Here is an 18,899-nt window from a genome sequence, read left to right as displayed (position 1 = left end):
GTAGCCAATAGTGAGCGAGCGCAATAGATGATTGCGATCGTGACATTGTAGCTGTCATTCTCCCGCAATCGCGCAGCTATATCTCTATGATATCAGCAGGCAAACCCATATAATGTACTCTGTGGCAAACCCCCCCCCCCCCCCCCGCAGCCCCCCCGGTGTTTTTATATAGGTACTGATAGTGATATCATTATCAATATTATTCATTTCATTCAAGAGTTCAGCGAGTTCAGCAGTTTTGCTCGGCAGGTCGGCAGGCGCCAGGCAGTGTAATAGCAAAGTTGTGTTCGTAGAAAGTGAAAAATGCTACGAAATTTGAGTAAAGTTGTACAAACCCAAAAGGCTAAATTCGCAACAGCGACAGCTCCTGCTCCTCATACTAGCCCGGAAATTCTGTATACAGGGGTAAGTTGGTACTTTCAGATAACCGTCTGCATGGCTTAAGGTTTTTAAAAATCTCGTGGGTACTCTTTGACTTGCCAGGATAAAAAGCCTACGTCCGTCCGGTCCGTTTCCTGGATGGAACTCTGTACCTACTAAATAAAAATAAATGAGGCCCGCGATTTCATCGGTGTGGATTTAGTTCTTTTAAAAATCTTGTGGTTTTGTTTTTCCAGGATAAAAAGTACTTGGCCTGTATTTGTATCTGGTTTGCAAGCTATCTCTGTACTAAAAAAAATCGGCCAAGTGCGAGTCAGGCTCGTACAACGAGGGTTCCGTACTACAGTCGTATTTTTTCGGCATTTTGCACGATAATTCAAAAACTATGATGCATAAAAATAAATAAAAATCTGTTTAAGAATGCATGGGTGAAACCCTTTCATATAATACTTACCCCACTTAATATAGTTATCTTACTTCTAAAATTGAAAATACTAATTTTTGGTTCATGACCACAATTTAATTTTTTTTGTGTGATTTAACCACAAATTCACGGTTTTCAGATTTTTTCCCTAATGTCTGCTATAAGACCTACCTACCTGCCAAATTTCATGATTCTAAGTCAACGGAAAGTACCCTGTGGGCTTCTTGACAGACCGACAGACAGACAGACGCCAAAGTGATCCTATAAGGGTTCCGTTTTTCCTTTTGAGGTACGGAATCCTAATAAATGAGGCCTGCAATTTCATTGGTATGGACATGGGTGTGGATTTAGGTATTTTAAAAATCTTGTGGGAACTCTTCATTTTTTCGGGACAAAAAGTAGCCTAAGTCCTTGGAATGCAAGCTATCTCTTTATCAAATATGGTTAAACAGATGGGCCATGAAAAGCTAACAGATAGATAGACATATTTTCACTTTTGTTACAATATGAATGATATTATTGATAAAAATTAAATGTTATGGTTCAAGGTAAAGTGACTGTCTGATATAGACACCTACTAGGTACCTACGTAGGTATAACATTAATATTCTGTTCACTGTTGTTTGTTACTAATATTATGCTAATCGGTTCGAGTTTAGCCATAGACTATATTATATGTATGGGTACTATATGGTTTGACGTATGTCTGAATCTGACCATCTTTACAGTACTCTTGTGAATCTTATGAAAACCATGCAAAACCAGTAACAACTATCTGCTGCTTTTGATTATAGCAGCAGATAGTATAGATTTATATAGATTTTTCCCTCAAGATTAAGCAGCATTTTTTGGTCACATATAACACCTGAGACCTGTCGCCATCGCATCCATCCCGCATTCATTCTATTATTTCTATTGGTCTCAGTCAATATTGCCATCGTTTTGGTACCGAAAATTGTAGGGATGCGCCATCTAAGGCGATTTCAGAGAAACCAGAGGGGTCACTGAAGTCACAGAACAGATTTTCCGTCTTAGTTTGGCTGATCTCAGGCCAACACTCAAATTTCTCTTGCCATTTACACAGTCTGCAATGTCATCGGCAAACAACATTTAAACCAAGGTGTCTGCTCTTGTATGTCTGATGTTAGGGCATCCATTACCAAGAAAAACAAATAAGGAGTCAAGGCCGATCCCTGATGCAAGCAGCGGACTATTCAAGGGGTGGACCAACAAATTCCTAAAAGGCCGGCAACGCATTGGCGGTTCCTCTGGTGCTGCAAATGTTCATGGGCGGCGGTAGTCACTTAACATCAGGTGACCCGCCTGCTCGTTTGCTCGCTATCTCTATTAAAATGCAATGCAATTTTTATCTTTAAAAGTAATCAAAAGTGTTTTATTTATTTCATTATGTAAGTATAAAGATAAGAAATTAAAATAATATGTCTGTCTTATCAGTGTGAACTGTGAACACAATATCTTGCGTAGGATGTACTTACCTACTTTTAAACAGTCGATAACACTGTTATTTTAATCAAGAACAAAGCGAAGCATCGTTTAAGGCCAAGAGTCATGTCTGACAATCTGTATTTCGATTGCAAGCCAACTGAAGAATTGTAGTTTTTTGGATATCAGTGCAGTTTAAACTTAAACCATGCTTAAGCAATTAAGTAATTACCTATCACTAACACTCCATCCACATTATTAGCATAATATAGGGATATTTTCCTGTGTAATTTAATGCACGCAGTTAGATTAGTTATTAAACATATTCCATCAGTGCGACGTGTAAAACGTACCTGCTTTTTACGATGGCTGAAGCCCTGTTACGGCTCTTTACGCCTCCCCGAAATTAATTCCTGGCTACGGCCATGAGTCTGTGCAATAAAATTAAGATACCTGTTATGTACCTACTTAGTAGGTACACAGTACAATTAACAATACACAGAAACATGCAGAAAAAGATAAAGATTACAAATCTTTTACCTTATAAGTTACTACCTAGATGATACATGCGACTTCGTCCGCGTGGATTTAGGTTTTTAAAAATCCTGTGGGGACTCTTCAATTTCCCGGCATAAAAAGTAGTCTATGTCCTTACCCGGGATGCAAGCTATCTCTGTAATAAATTTCGTCAAAATCGGTTGAACGGTTGAGCCGTGAAAAGCTAGCAGACAGACAGACACACTTTCGCATTTATAATATTATAGTAAAGTATGAATAGTATGAATAACACACAGCGTTCCATGCATTTCAACCGGGAAAATTTAGTTGTTTAATGAATAAATTTTTCTTCAGCTGTTCATCAACAACGAATGGGTGAAGTCTACTGACGGCAAAACATTCAAGACTGAAAATCCGACCAACGGGAAGGTGATCGCCGAGGTGCAGCAGGCGGGCAAAGCAGACATCGACAAAGCCGTTAATGCCGCCAAAGATGCCTTCAAGTTAGTATTTCAGCTGTTCATCAACAACGAATGAGTGAAGTCTACTGACGGCAGAACATTCAAGACTGAGAATCCGACCAACGTGAAGGTGATCGCCGAGGTGCAGCAGGCGGGCAAAGCGGACATCGACTAAGCCGTTAAAGCTGCCAAAGATGCCCTCAAGTTAGTATTGTACTAAGTACAGTACACGACAGGTCGATTGTGTACAAGAGAATTGGCCCCAATACTTTAGTAAATAAGTAGGTGCATAAGTATACCGGCTCAATAACAAACAGGTAAAAAATACATTGTCATCTAGGCTTAGCAAATTACGCATGACTTTGTATAAACTTATTGCCTAGCTAATTATTTTAATTGCTGGAAAAATCTCGTGAATCGTGATTAGTGATACTCATAAGAAAAAATCTTTGCCAGCGGCTCGATTGCGGGTGAATGACAGCTACAATGTCACGTTCGTAATCGTCTCTGATTGATTGATGGTCGCTTACTATTAGCTACAATGTATTGTTGCAACAAGAATACCATGAATTCAGCTCATCACAACGATTGCGTAATGATTGATGCAGTTTCTACGTAGTAGTACCTACATACAATTTCTTTGTGCAGTTTACCCTCGACGACCTCCCTGGCGCAGTGGTAAGCGCTGTGGTCTTATTAGTGGGAGGTCCCGGGTTCGATTCCTGGCAGGGATTTGGAATTTTATAATTTCTAAATTTCTGGTCTGGTCTGGTGGGAGGCCTCGGCCGTGGCTAGTTACCACCCTACCGGCAAAGCCGTGCCGCCAAGCGATTTAGCGTTCCGGTACGATGCCGTGTAGAAACCAAAGGCGTATGGGTTAAATAAAAACTGCCATACTCCTTCCAGGTTAGCCCGCTCCCACCTTAGACTGCATCGTCACTTACCATCAGGTGAGATTGCAGTCAAGGGCTAACTTGTATCTGAATAAAAAAAAAACCCTCAATCGAGTAGCAGCTTCGCTCAAAAGTGTTAAAGTAGGTAGGCCGTAGGTTTGTATTTAAGGTTTTACATGTCATCATGCTCGTCAACCGATAGACGTCTATTGCTGGACATAGGTCTCTTATAGAGACTTCCACACGCCACGGTCAATTTCAATTTCAATTTTCATTTATTGCATTTCCATAAACTACATTATATTATGTACAAAGTATTATGGATACCCAGTTTTACCGGGACTTGTACCACTGAATCCAGCGGCTCCCTGCGACTCATTTAATGTTACCTGTTCACCTTGTAGGGAGTCTTCCAGCGCTGCGCTTTCCGGTGCGAGGTCGCCACCTATTTTTTGCATGTTATAAATACAAATTCTTCTTCTGTAGAATCTTTTTCTTATTCAGATACAAGTTAGCCTTTGACTGCAATCTCACCTGGTGGAAAGTGGTGATGCAGTCTTAGATGGATGCGGGCTAACCTGGACGGGGTATGGCAGTTTTATTAAACCCATACCCCTTTGGTTTCTACACGGCATCGTACCGGAACGATAAATGGCTTGACGGCACGGCATTGTTGGTATATTAGGGTGGTAACTAGCCACGGCCGAAGCTCCCCACCAGACCAGACCAGAGGAAATTTAGAAATTATAAAAATTCCAAATGTCCCCTGCCAGGAATCGAACCCGGGACCTCCCACTGATAAGACGACAGCGCTCAAAACTGCGCCAGGGAGGTCGTCGAATCTACTACAGTCTACAACTTAACTTTTCATCCACTTGTTAAAGTCCAGTCCATCTGTATGTACGTGCCACAACCATTTTAGGTTGGAGCTATTTGGCTGAATCAATGAATTATTTTCAACAGATTTGGGTCAAAATGGAGGCAAATGGACGCATCGCAGCGAGGGTACCTCATTAACAAGCTGGCGGACCTTATCGAAAGGGACCGCGCTTATTTAGCGGTAAGTGCGCCACTCTATTTATTTTAAGTATACCTATCTTACATCGTCATCATGATTTCATACGCCTTTACCTGTCTGCTAGCCTTTTTCGACCCATCCGTTCAATCGATTTTGACGAAATTTGGTACAGAGATGCATACCGGGGAAGGATATTTGACGGCTACTTTTTATCCCGGAAAATCAATGAAGTACCACGTGATTTTAAAAAACCCAAGCGGACGAAATCGCGGCCATCATCTAAATATATAAAAGGAAAAGGTGACTGACTGACTGACTGACTGACTGACTGATCTATCAACGCACAGCTCAAACTACTGGACGGATCGGGCTGAAATTTGGCATGCAGATAGCTATTATGACGTAGGCATCCGCTAAGAAAGGATTTTTGAAAATTCACCTCCTAAGGGGGTGAAATAGGGTTTTGAAATTTTGTAGTCCACGCGGACGAAGTCGCAAGCATAAGCTAGTTTATATATAAAATTTAAAGTCCTGACTGACTGACTGACATATATATCAACGCAAAGACAGCAAAAACCTAAAGACATGAAATTTGGAGGGTCTATTCTTTGTAAAGAATAGGTATCCACTAAGAAAAGATTTTTCGAAATTCTACCCCTAAGTGGATTAAATGGGGGATTGAAGTTTGTATGAAAGTCCGTCATTTTTCAAGTTATCTGCATGAAAATTGGTGTTTCATTTGGGTTTTCGGTCACAAATGAAGAAATACGTGTTTCAGGATTTTTGAAAAATTCGCCCATAAGGGTTATTCGGTGCTGTTCAGGGTGCGCGTGCTGATGTTATAATGTTTGTTTCTGGAAAAAATGCCATTTGTTTCCTGTAGGCCACGCGGGCGAAGCCGCGGGCAGAAGCTAGTATAAAATAAAGCTCTCGTTGATGAGTTCCTACGTAGGTACCTAATTGTTTTTTTTTTTGCAGTTAATGTATTCTTGCAGTAACCGATAATGTTATTGTATTCTGGAAAATAATTGGAAATGCATAGTTTCGCACGTGTTATTGTTATTGCAAAATTGCGGTTAGAAGATACATAGGTAGGTACAATACGCGGCCGAAAGTAATGTACATCGACCTTTAGAAGGTGATAGCAGGTTTGTAAAGCGTTCTCCCTGTCGTTGAGACCGACAAAACGTCATATAGGTATGAGTGACAGAGACAACGCTCTACAAAGCGGAAATTTCATTCTAAAGGCCGATTTACATTACTTCTTCTTCTTTTCTTAATATATGGCTTTTTTCAGTGCCACCATGTCAGCACAATGCACTTTGCCAGTCTCAAGTAGCTTGAAGGAGACACAGAGGAGATTGGCCGGTAAAAATGTGCAGTTAAAATCCTAAACTAGACTGTAATAGAAGGGTTAATTTCGGCTGCGTACTGTACTTACTTATAAGTAGCAGTTGCATTGTCATTCAGTTTTATTATTATAGTTATTATGTTGTTGAAGTTTTCTAATTAAATTTCGAATGTTTTTTGAAAACATTTTCGAATTGAATTGAAATGAATACAAACATGTTTGTGATTGGTTGCAGGTGTCGACTCAAAATTTTTAACGCCCACTGAGATTTTTGTCTTTATCATTTCTATGAGATTACGTAACAGTCGTGACGATATAATTGTCGCACGTATAATACATAAATAATAATGTCACCTGTTAAAATATATGTGCATGTGTGTGTATATGCATATATGTATGTATACACATACATGTGTGTGTATATGCATATATGTAGTATATGTTCTTTGTTTTTAACATTAAGTTAGTATATTATAATATAGTAATAGTATTATTTCTAATTTTGTTTTTTACAAAAGTAGGCATGATGTAATGCGCAGACGTACGCATTGAGGGTCAAACCTCTGTGGTTTTTTTTACATTGCGTACTACCTATTATATGTAAATTTTCTTGTATGTTAATAATAAATTTAAAAAAAAAACAGAGAGAGCGGCTACACTACTTCTTTCCGCGGATAGACTATAGCCACGAAAAAGTTCAGTTCCTAAAGCCTGGGCTAAAGCCACAGTTTTATGAATAGAGCGCAAATCTGTGCTAAAGCCTAAAAATTCAAGTCTTCTTAAACATATAAAAGGAAAAGGCGACTGACTGACTGATCTATCTACGAACAGCTCAAACGGCTGGACGGATCGGACTGAAATCTGGCATGCAGATAGCTATTATGACGTAGACATCTGCTAAGAAAAGATTTTTGAAAATTCAACCAAAACAAAAATTTGAAATTGGTATAGTCCACACGGACGAAGTAGCGAGCATAAGCTAGTCAAAACCCTGTTAAATTCTAAAGGACTAGTAGGTACCTACCTATAATGAAGCTTGGAATATCCAAACTTCGTCTGGCGTTCGAAATCTTCAAGCTTGATCGTGTAATATGAAGTGTGGGTTGTGAGTTTGTATTGTATACTACGTGACAGGTCATGATGGCAATCGGGGTCACCCGCACACCCGCACAGCCCCCGCGCTAACCCGGTGCGGGCGTGAGCGGGCGCTGTGCGAGTGTGCCGGCGTCCCCCCGCCTCATACCCCGTTTGCTCGGTCTCGACCTGTCGCGTAATATACTTAACTTTTAGCTTGTTACACACCTGGATAAAGACCGCAACGTGTCGTTTATCGTAACGATAGCGACCTTGATAATGTAAACAATGTTGCTTGCAGATTGTGTCGGTTGAATGCGAATTAAATTGTACTTAACATACTTGGATGCAATAAAATTGCATTGAAGCATGCCACAAACATGCATTTAGTAGGTAATATTATGAACTTTGTAAACTGTAGTACGCGACAGGTCGAGTTGGCAATCGGGATATGAGGCACGGGGACGTCCCGCACACCTGCACGTCACTTGCGCTCGCCCGCACCGGATTGGCGCGGGGGCTGTGCCTGTGTGCGAAGCGTCCCCCCGCCTCATACCCCGATTGCCATCTCGACGTTTCGCGGACTATACTTGCTGAAGCCCGCGAATTCTTCCGAGTGGATTTAGGTTTTTAAATCCCGTGGGAAATCTTTCATTTTCCGCAATAAAAAGTAGCCCTTGTCATTCTTCAGGTCTTTAATACCCATGCAAAAAATCACGTCGATCTGTTTGGTCCGTTGTGACATGACAACTTCCGTTTTATAATTTCCGTTCTTCAGACCCAAGGCTGCGTATTAATAAGTCAGTGACAGGACTTTGCTTTCTATATAAGTATCTAGATAGTTCTTTGGTAAACATGGCGAATATTCAATGCATAGAGTCTAGAGACCCTCGACAACGGCAAGCCATACCTAGCGTCGTACTACGGCGACGTCGCTGGAGTGATCAAGAACCTGCGCTACTACGCGGGCTGGGCGGACAAGAACCACGGCAAGGTGCTGCCCACTGACGGGAAATACTTCGCCTATACCAGGCACGAGCCTGTCGGTGAGAATCTATTGCCTTCAGTTCAGTCGCTTCAGTGAATCAAGAACCTGCGCTACTAAGATATATCCATCCCTCTTTATATCATTAGTGTAGATAGTGTGGATTATGTTGGTTTGCAGGCGTATGCGGGCAAATCATCCCATGGAACTTCCCACTGCTGATGGCGGCGTGGAAGCTGGGCCCCGCGCTGGCGGCCGGCAACACGCTGGTGCTGAAGCCGGCGGAGCAGACGCCGCTTACCGCGCTCTACATCGCGCAACTAGTCAAGGTTCCCTATCTAATTTCATTACTCGTTACTTCTCTAAAAATCCATCAAGGAATTTTAAAGGGTAGTTGGCGGCAGGAAATATTCTCCTCTTTAGTAAAATATCGAGCAAGTTTACCTCTCATCTAGTTCTAGTACGGGCTATCTTGTAAGGTGTTTTATGTTGGGGTTTACAAACAATATTTGTGCCAATGCATTAGAGTTTTTCTTGTCAAAGCTTGTACTTTTTGGAACACTTGTTTTATTTTGTTTGAATTATTTTTCTGTGTGATTTGCAATTAGTCCGAGGACTTTTAGCAAATTAGTTGAAGGTTACATGTTTTGTAAAGGCTGCCCCTCTTTACTCATGTATTTATTGCCCATTAGGAAGCGAGGTTGAGAATGCATTATTTTAGGCGTCTCGGGCAGTCCTCAACCAAGAGTTCGGTTTAGGATTCAAAGCGCGTAATTTTTGGAATACTTGTTTTTTTTTGTTCAAATAAAATAAAAAAAACAATTTTCAGGAAGCGGGCTTCCCCGCGGGCGTAGTGAACGTGGTGGCCGGATTCGGCGACGCGGGCGCGGCCATTGTTGACCACCCCGATGTTGACAAGGTCGCCTTCACTGGTATGTTGTATTGCAATATATGCAAACATACCTAAAACATCCCGACTAAATGTGCCTTCGAATAAAAAAACCGCATACAAATCGGAATCCGTGGTCTGTCGGAATCGGCAGCCTAGGTAGCCTAGTGTAGCGACATGGCAATAGATAGATAAGTACTGCATTGTACACTCGATAAGTACATACTTATCGAGTGTACAATGCAGTACTTATCTATCTATTATGTGTGCAGGATCAACGGAGGTAGGCAAGCTGATCCAGCGCAACGCAGCGGGAACTGTGAAGCGGATAACTCTGGAGCTGGGGGGAAAGTCCCCCAACATCGTGTTTGCGGATGCGGACCTGCCCTACGCGGTGGAGCAGTCTCACATGGCGCTGTTCTACAACATGGGCCAGTGCTGCTGTGCCGGTGAGTCGACTATAATGTGCAGGATCAACGGAGGTAGGCAAGCTGATCCAGCGCAACGCAGCGGGAACTGTGAAGCGGATAACTCTGGAGCTGGGGGGAAAGTCCCCCAACATCGTGTTTGCGGATGCCGACCTGCCCTACGCGGTGGAGCAGTCTCACATGGCGCTGTTTTACAACATGGGCCAGTGCTGCTGTGCCGGTGAGTCGACTATAATGTGCAGGATCAACGGAGGTAGGCAAGCTGATCCAGCGCAACGCAGCGGGAACTGTGAAGCGGATAACTCTGGAGCTGGGGGGAAAGTCCCCCAACATCGTGTTTGCGGATGCCGACCTGCCCTACGCGGTGGAGCAGTCTCACATGGCGCTGTTCTACAACATGGGCCAGTGCTGCTGTGCCGGTGAGTCGACTATAATGTGCAGGATCAACGGAGGTAGGCAAGCTGATCCAGCGCAACGCAGCGGGAACTGTGAAGCGGATAACTCTGGAGCTGGGGGGAAAGTCCCCCAACATCGTGTTTGCGGATGCCGACCTGCCCTACGCGGTGGAGCAGTCTCACATGGCGCTGTTTTACAACATGGGCCAGTGCTGCTGTGCCGGTGAGTCGACTATAATGTGCAGGATCAACGGAGGTAGGCAAGCTGATCCAGCGCAACGCAGCGGGAACTGTGAAGCGGATAACTCTGGAGCTGGGGGGAAAGTCCCCCAACATCGTGTTTGCGGATGCCGACCTGCCCTACGCGGTGGAGCAGTCTCACATGGCGCTGTTCTACAACATGGGCCAGTGCTGCTGTGCCGGTGAGTCGACTATAATGTGCAGGATCAACGGAGGTAGGCAAGCTGATCCAGCGCAACGCAGCGGGAACTGTGAAGCGGATAACTCTGGAGCTGGGGGGAAAGTCCCCCAACATCGTGTTTGCGGATGCCGACCTGCCCTACGCGGTGGAGCAGTCTCACATGGCGCTGTTCTACAACATGGGCCAGTGCTGCTGTGCCGGTGAGTCGACTATAATGTGCAGGATCAACGGAGGTAGGCAAGCTGATCCAGCGCAACGCAGCGGGAACTGTGAAGCGGATAACTCTGGAGCTGGGGGGAAAGTCCCCCAACATCGTGTTTGCGAATGCCGACCTGCCCTACGCGGTGGAGCAGTCTCACATGGCGTTGTTCTACAACATGGGCCAGTGCTGCTGTGCCGGTGAGTTGGCAATGATTTTAAACCTGGGAAAATTGTTTTTTTTAGAATTATTGTGTACTAGCTTAGGCTCGCGGCTTCGTCCGCGTGGACTACACAAATTTCAAACCCCTATTTCAGCCCCTTAGGGGTTGAATTTTCAAAAATCCGTTCTTAGCGGATGCCCACCTACTCATAATAGCTATCTGCATGCCAAATTTCAGCCCGATCCGTCCAGTAGTTTGAACTGTGCGTTGATAGATCAGTCAGTCAGTAAGTCAGTCACCTTTTCCTTTTATATATTTTTTTATAATTGTGTGCAGGCTCGCGCACGTTCGTAGAGGACAAGATCTACGACAAGTTCGTAGAGATGTCGGTCGCGCGCGCCGCCAAACGAGTTGTGGGGGACCCCTTCCGCCCCGACACCGAGCAGGGGCCGCAGGTAAGCGAAAGCGACTATTTTAACACGTTTAGCTATTCACTCGCTTTCTTGTCGGTCTGTTCGGAACAAATTTGCAATTTTAAACTAACTTCCCCGCAATTTTTAAACTTACTTAAATATTAAACATAGAAATTGGAACATTTTGGAAAATTTTGTTCGACTGTTCGGTACAGATTTTGCAAAAGTAGGAAATATTTTTTAAGTAAAAAAATATATTAAAATACCCAATAATAATTTGTACACGGCTCTTTAATTTGAATTGTAACGACAGATCGACGGGGAGCAACACGAGAAGATCTTAGGACTGATCGAGTCAGGCAAGAAACAAGGCGCCAAGCTGATGACGGGGGGCGGCCGACACGGGAAAGAGGGGTATTTCGTCCAGCCTACCGTCTTCACTGATGTCAAGGACGATATGGACATTGCCAGAACCGAGGTATGTACAATTCTGGATTGTAACGACAGATCTATATAGGTATTATATTTCTATTGCCACTATAACAAATAATATAAATTTCAAAATGGCCGCCATGATAGTTAAAACAAATTGTTATTCTTTGTACTATGGCATGGAACCCCTCGTGTGCGAGTTCGTCTCGGAATTGACCTATTTTTTATTTCCAACCATGCCTAATAAAAAGCAATGATGAGGTCTAGGTTGGAGCGCGCTTGCCAAGAGATAACAGCATAATAGTTTGTAAAGCTTTTAAAACATAGTTTCTAAGAGTAGGTAGAGGTAGCTAAAAGATTTCTAGCAAGCAGAGATCTTTATCTGGACTGATTTCAGAATAAATACTTACCTAAAATTATTCATTATCATTATCATCATCATCAACCAATAGACGTCCACTGCTGGACATAGGTCTCTTGTAGGGACTTCCACACGCCTCGGTCTTGTGCCGCCTGGATCCAGCGGCTCCCTGCGACTCGTCTGATGTCGTCCGTCCACCTAGTGGGGGGCCTTCCAACGCTGCGTCTTCCGGTGCGAGGTCGCCATTCCAGCACCTTGGGACCCCAACGTCTATCGGTTGTACGAACTATGTGCCCTGCCCATTGCCACTTCAGCTTCGCAACCCGTTGAGCTATGTCGGTTACTCTAGTTCTCCTACGGATCTCCTCATTTCTGATTTGGTCACGTAAAGAAACTCCAAGCATAGCTCTCTCCATCGCCCGCTGAGTGACTCTGAGCTTTCTTATGAGGCCCATAGTTAGCGACCATGTCTCGGATCTATATGTCATCACTGGCAACACGCAAATTATTCATAGATAAATAATCATTCTCCAGATCTTCGGCCCCGTGCAAACGATCCTGAAATTCTCGCAGATGGACGAACTACTAGAACGCGCCAACAACTCGGAGTACGGGCTCGCTGCAGCAGTGTTCAGTAAGGACATCGATCGGGTTAACTACCTCGTGCAGGTACATAACTACATTACTAAGCACTTCCAGCTCGAAGCCCATACTTGAATCCGATAGAACACATATGGGATGAGCTGAAACGTCGGATTCGAGCTCGGGTATCTGCTCCAACAAGGCTTCCAGAGCTGCGAATTGCAATCGAAGAGGAGTGGAATGCAATTCCTCAAGATTTCATCGTCAGGCTCGTGAGGTGGATGAATACGAGGATGCTGGCAGCTATCCAAATGGTAAATTAAAACTACCTGACTATTCATAAGCACTTTTAAAAAGTTTACATGAATAAAAAAACATTCTATTCTATTCTATCCGAGCAAGGCGAGAGAATACTGAATACTGAACGAAAACTTTTTTTTTAATTTTTTCTTTGTTTCTGGCTTTACTTTGTTTTTTCATTTCATGATTGCTAACGATTAACACGGCTGGAAATTGACTCTTCTTTGTTTAAGCCTTAATAAATACTTAAACTTAACGTTCTGTTTGTCTCTATAAAATAAAATAAATTAAATTAAATTAATTAATTGATTAATCCGAATGAGTTTCCATTCATTTTAATCATCAATAAACGCACTTTTTGTAGGTATAATTTTGATAGTTGTAAGTTTTATACTTTTTGAGAAAATCGAATCAGAGTTCCAAGGTAGCGGGTAGTCCGGTTTATTTGCTATCCAGTGATTAGTGAACGATAAAGCATAGATATATTCCGTACGATACATTATAGCGTAACAAAAGCTCTACCTTGCAACTGTCACTGAGTCCGGCCAGTCACGGTAGCGACTAGTGTCGCATGATACACAGTATCAATCGCTTAGTCGTTACGTGTTTGTGACCCCATAATTCTGAATGCCAGTTATTCTTAGTAGAAACGCACCTTTTATGATTTATCGTTCAATGATATACGTCAGTAAAGTTTCGGCTTACATGTATAGTCTGCCGATATCGTCAGTTCTTTCGGTAATCTATACCTCATTTCTGAAGGTCGTAGTCCCTTTTCATTAATTTTGGTTTTTTTTTGTTCAATTTGAAGGGTCTCCGAGCGGGCACGGTGTGGGTGAACGATTACAACGTGTTCGGCGCCCAGGTGCCGTTCGGTGGCTACAAACAATCCGGTCTCGGGCGGGAGAACGGACCCTATGGCATCAAAAACTATACCGAAGTCAAGGCGGTCGTCGTCAAGCTCACTGAGAAGAACTCGTAGATTGCAGGAGTATGCTCAAGGAACCTTTAGGCTCAGTTTCCATTGAAAGGGAATGCAAGCGAAATTCTTAAATATTACATAGCATATTGACTTCTATCTCCACCACGCAAAACACAAATTTCTACCGAGAAAGAAAATTCCCGTGAAGTCGCGGTTGCGGCTTTTTGGGCTGCCCGTGTTTGAGGTGACCGTCGACTCGAAAAGAAGAATTCCCTTTCAGTGTATATTGAGCCTTAGGCACTAAGCACACAGGTTGTTAGCACTCGTCCACACGCAGGGAAGTTAGTATAGATATTTCTGTTACGTAATCTCATAGGACCAAGACAAAACTTCGTGTGAAAAATAGTTCGAATGTTTTTTGAAAATATTTTCGATATTTTTTTTCAAACGTGTTTGTGATTGGTTAGCCACTCAAAACAGAGTTTTTTGTCTTTCTCATTTGTATGGGATTACGTAACAGAGAGAGCCCTATACTAACTTCTCTCCGTGGATAGAGTTCACACATGTGGTGCTGTTCTAGCGCTCTTTAAAAACCGATGGATTCACAATATTACCGTCCTTTGGCTAACTCCTAGTAAGTAATTTTAAAGTTATCACCAAAAACAGGGTAATTTTGAAAAACTGGATGGAACTGGAAACATGGACTTTTCTAAAAAAGTGTGCTACTACGACAAAGGTATTTAGTTTGAGCGTACGTAACATACATATTTTTATTACAGACATGAGGTTTTCTAAATTACTAATTTTCTTTTTTTTATAAATTCATGTTTTACGCGATATAATAAACTGCTTCTGGGGGCTAACAAAAGGACGGAAAATTTTGTAAATCCGTCCGTTTATAAAGCGCACTAGAAAAGCATCTATGAACGAGGGCACAGTAAACTGAAGCAGACGTAGGGCAGAACGACATTCCGTCGCATATTCCATACAAAACCTTATTCAAATGTTTCCATGATTTTTTAGCGCACAAAATACTCCGTTTGTAATCAGTAAGATTGTAATATACTATCTATGATTTCTAATAAAATATATATCACAGACTAATGGAAAGATAGTAAACGGCCAATAATTAAACAATCTGAAAAATCTATTTAAAAAAACGAAGCAGATTTTAGACTAACTATATCGACAGACAGAATCTAGGCGGAATTAAGAATTTTCACAAAATAAAAGAAGAGGAGTTTACATGTTTTTCCTTTTGGCTGTAATTTCTATTGAATAGATTTGTAATTTGCAAACGCATTTACTAAAACTTAGAAAAAAAATTTTTTAAGATTTAATTTGACTTACCTACTTACGTTTTAGGAAGTGCCTCTAGCCTAAATGGCCACAAGAAGCTAACAACTTGTGGCTGGATAATTTTTATTATCAAACAGCCGCTTGTGGTCCTCGAGACACTTCTAACATTTTATTGAAAATAATCATTTTCTAACTCTAATATTATTTTGAAGGGTTGATATAATTAATCCCTAACGGTTTTAAGTTAATGACTAATGAGTAATGAATTATTTTTATGAGTAATTCAGCACTGTAAAAACCCACAGATTCTGTAAATTTGAATTTTTTAAGAACTTGTATATTAATTAAAGTTACCAATGGTGCTTATAAAATATTTCGAGGCTGTTACACATTTTTTTGTGTCTTCTTTTGTCATTTGTACAGTTGTTATTTCTACGATGAAAAATAGAATATAAGAAATAAAACTATTTTAATCAGTAACGACTTTATTTTCATAACAATCACTTCAAACTTCTAAAATCAACTACACCTCGGGCCTAGCACCAAAGATTGACCGTTGTTACAATGGGACGGTTATGATCACCTGTGATTGGCTGATCTTGCACTATTAGCTAATAAAATACACTATTGCATTACAACAATTGAGATTTAACGCAATAACGATAGAACTCTTTGGTGCTAGCCCCCTTGAGTAACAACGCTCCTTGTTATAAATAACTAGACCTTTTAAAATATTTTTAGAAAACTGTGTAAGGATTTCGAAAGATAGTCCTTTGGTTCTTGCAGAGACGATTATATTATTTAGTACAAAAAATTAAAGATAGGTACTTAATGCCCGGTTCATATTATTCCAGTTACTGGACCAAGTTCGTTTTAGCGTTGGACTGGAATGGACGGAATCCATAGTCCATCCATTATAAGGGGGGAAAAACTGAATTGAAATAAAACCTGTAAAATTGTATCGTAATTATTGGATTGAAAAGCAAGACGCAAATACACTAACTTGACGGGTATAAGAGACCGTACAACTTTTGAAGTAAATTATGTAATGTTGAGACGTGAATTGAAATCTATTACATTGGATAAGGCAAACGTCGAATTTTGACAAAACATAATATGCCACGTAACTTCGTTATTTTACTCTGTACTACAATAAACGCTGTTCATTCTAATAATTGATTGGACAGCTGGATGAAATATTACTGGAATAATGTGAACCGAGCATAACATTATGATATAAATTAACAGTGAAAAGTAAACTATAAATAATAAAATCGTGGAAAACTAATCTAAAATCACAACAGTGGAATGTTTTGTGCTACTTAATCTACATCACATAGCCTTTTACTATTACTACCTACTAAAAAAACATAGATTAAAATCGGAAAATCTTAAAAAGAAAACCTATAAAAAGTAAAATATTATCTTTGGGTTTTCTAAATGCCAACAACACAATGGACGGTATTCGGTATGGCTTGAGATCAGTGGCGTGCATTGCATAGAGGCAAGAAGACAGTGCTTACCCAGATTACTTAGAAATGAAAAAAGGCTACCAACTAAAGCCATTTTCATCAGATTGTTTATTTTTAAGACAGTGGTGTAAATATGAAAAATAAATACGAATAATGGCTTGTACACTCGCATAAAGAAAATAGTCAAATACACGCCGCTGTATGAAACATGATTAAAGATAATATAATTATTAATAATAATTACTTCTGAAAATTTTATTAATTCTTTGTACTTATTAGTGGACGGCCAGCCACTGAGCATCAGCATTTAATGCCGATTTAAAACTATCATAAGAAAACAAAATAAAACTGAAAAAAAATATAATGAATAATGATTGTTACCGCGTTGGTAAAGCATACACTTTAAACTCGAGCACAATGATCGCAAAACAAGTAGTCCAATCTGAAGTTGTAACAGGGCGATTTGCGCAGTATAACATTTGATTTAGCAAGGCTACTTTTTCAAAAGGGAAAATGGTTTTCAATGGCGACGCAACCAGATCTCTTCATTTGAAAAGGGCCTTGTTAAAAGGTTGAACACACATATACATACATCTAAAGTCCGCGACAGGTTAAGATGCCAATCGGGGTACGAGGCGGGGAGACGCCCGGTACACCCGCGCTCGCCCGCACAGGGTTAGCGCGGGGGTTGTGCGGGGCGTTCCCTCCCCGATTGCGATCTCGACTTGTCGCGTACTATAGATATGTATAAAAAAGACACTACAGGTGTGCGATGAGCTTTCAGTTTTTTTTAACTACAACAGATTCAATACAAGCTAAATCACACCAACGCGGCACAAAAATTACGAATTGATGCATAAATTTTCAAGTATAATAATTGTACTTTGATTAAGAATTATACTATTAAGTATAGTCAGGCGTCATGAAAAAAAGAGCTCTGATGTTGAACCTGCGCAGTGGGTGATGTATCGATCGAGGCCCGAGTCGCGACGGGACCTTATTTTATTACAGGGATTTTTTCCGCGCAGTTTGAGAGAACTTACATTTAGAATAAATTATTTATTAGTGTACAAACACTTTAGCGTCGTAAAATAGACCTTAGCTTCCTTATTTCAAAGCTCAAATTCGTCCATACATCTACACTCAGCGGTCCAAGCGGAAACTGTTCGAAAGTAAAGTCCGTGATATTAGATTTTTGACTTTAGATCAAGGATCTTTAGGTCCATTTCACTCTGACGCTATAGAGTTTCGACACTCGATTTTTATCAACGCTGCTGATGACATAATACCTATGTAAAGTCTCCAACACAGAGTACAGTTCTTGCAATTCACGAAGGCCAGTGAACTTTACTTGTGGTAACGTCGTTTACATGGTCATTGCGTAAGTGTGCGTGCATCGCATCGGACCAATCATTCGCGAGCAAGCGCTGTCAAACGCACACATTTAGTGTACCTTACGTATACCGATACGACGAGTCAGTGGCCTTCGTGAAATGCAAGAACTATCCCTATGCGCGGACACATTCCCCCCTCCCAACCCTTGTCCAGAGCTCTCTTTGCATGAAGCCACCTAATAAATCAACAGAATCAGTTCTCGTCAGTCGTGTCCTCGTTGATGGCGGAGAGGTTCTCCTCCGAGATCTTGGCGAGACAGCCGCAAGTCAACGACGACTGGTTGTTAGCTATGTCCTCCTCTATCTAGATACAACAGAGAAGGTGACAATGTTCATTTGGAATCAACATTTTATGTTTTGGGTTGTAAGATTTCATAAAAAGTAAAAAATATGATTTCTATATCTATACTTCATATTATCCAAGAAAAATATATATTTGGAGATCTACCAATAATAATAATAATTGTAACACAGATGGTAGGAAAGAAAGTATTCAAATACTAGTACATTTAAATGTCACATTTTTTATTAATTATGTAAGTTGTATTTATAACAAACTAGCTGATGCCCGCGACTTCATCCGCGTGGAATTAGGTATTTTAAAAATCCCATGGGAACTCTTTCATTTTCCGGGATGAAAAGCCTGTCACTTTCCTTTCTTTATCTATACCCATGCAAAAAACCACTTCAATCCGTTGCAC

At 41.2% G+C, this 18,899-nt stretch overlaps 2 protein-coding genes across 4 annotated transcripts in view; one reads left to right on the top strand and one right to left on the bottom strand.

Annotated features, from left to right (window-relative positions):
- Positions 1-191: 191 nt before the first annotated feature.
- Positions 192-15,424, top strand: Aldh (Aldehyde dehydrogenase). 2 transcript variants are annotated; one of them, XM_034977789.2, is made up of 11 exons: positions 192-405; positions 3,101-3,249; positions 5,064-5,160; positions 8,421-8,589; positions 8,709-8,857; positions 9,358-9,460; positions 9,690-9,866; positions 11,360-11,478; positions 11,750-11,914; positions 12,764-12,898; positions 13,923-15,424. In XM_034977789.2, the coding sequence occupies exons 1-11, from the start codon at positions 304-306 to the stop codon at positions 14,091-14,093; spliced, it is 1,536 nt and encodes a 511-aa protein (XP_034833680.1). In that variant the 5' UTR covers positions 192-303; the 3' UTR covers positions 14,094-15,424. The 2 variants fall into 2 exon arrangements, with proteins under 2 accessions (XP_034833680.1, XP_069360279.1); XM_069504178.1 differs by lacking the exons at positions 192-405; positions 3,101-3,249 and adding an exon at positions 3,268-3,411.
- Positions 15,425-15,799: 375 nt separating this feature from the next.
- The window catches only part of LOC117990327 (uncharacterized), a 39,216-nt gene continuing 36,116 nt past the window's right edge, over positions 15,800-18,899 (bottom strand). For both annotated transcript variants that reach the window (XM_034977793.2, XM_069504115.1), the window contains exon 17: positions 15,800-18,502. In XM_034977793.2, the coding sequence (XP_034833684.1) occupies positions 18,392-18,502 (111 nt within the window). In that variant the 3' untranslated portion in view covers positions 15,800-18,391. The remainder of the gene's footprint in view (positions 18,503-18,899) is intronic.

This window comes from Maniola hyperantus, chromosome 17 (genome assembly GCF_902806685.2).
Source record: "Maniola hyperantus chromosome 17, iAphHyp1.2, whole genome shotgun sequence".
NCBI lineage: Eukaryota > Metazoa > Arthropoda > Insecta > Lepidoptera > Nymphalidae > Maniola > Maniola hyperantus.
Note: the sequence above shows the minus strand (reverse complement) of the source record. Positions and strands in the feature narration are given on the sequence as shown.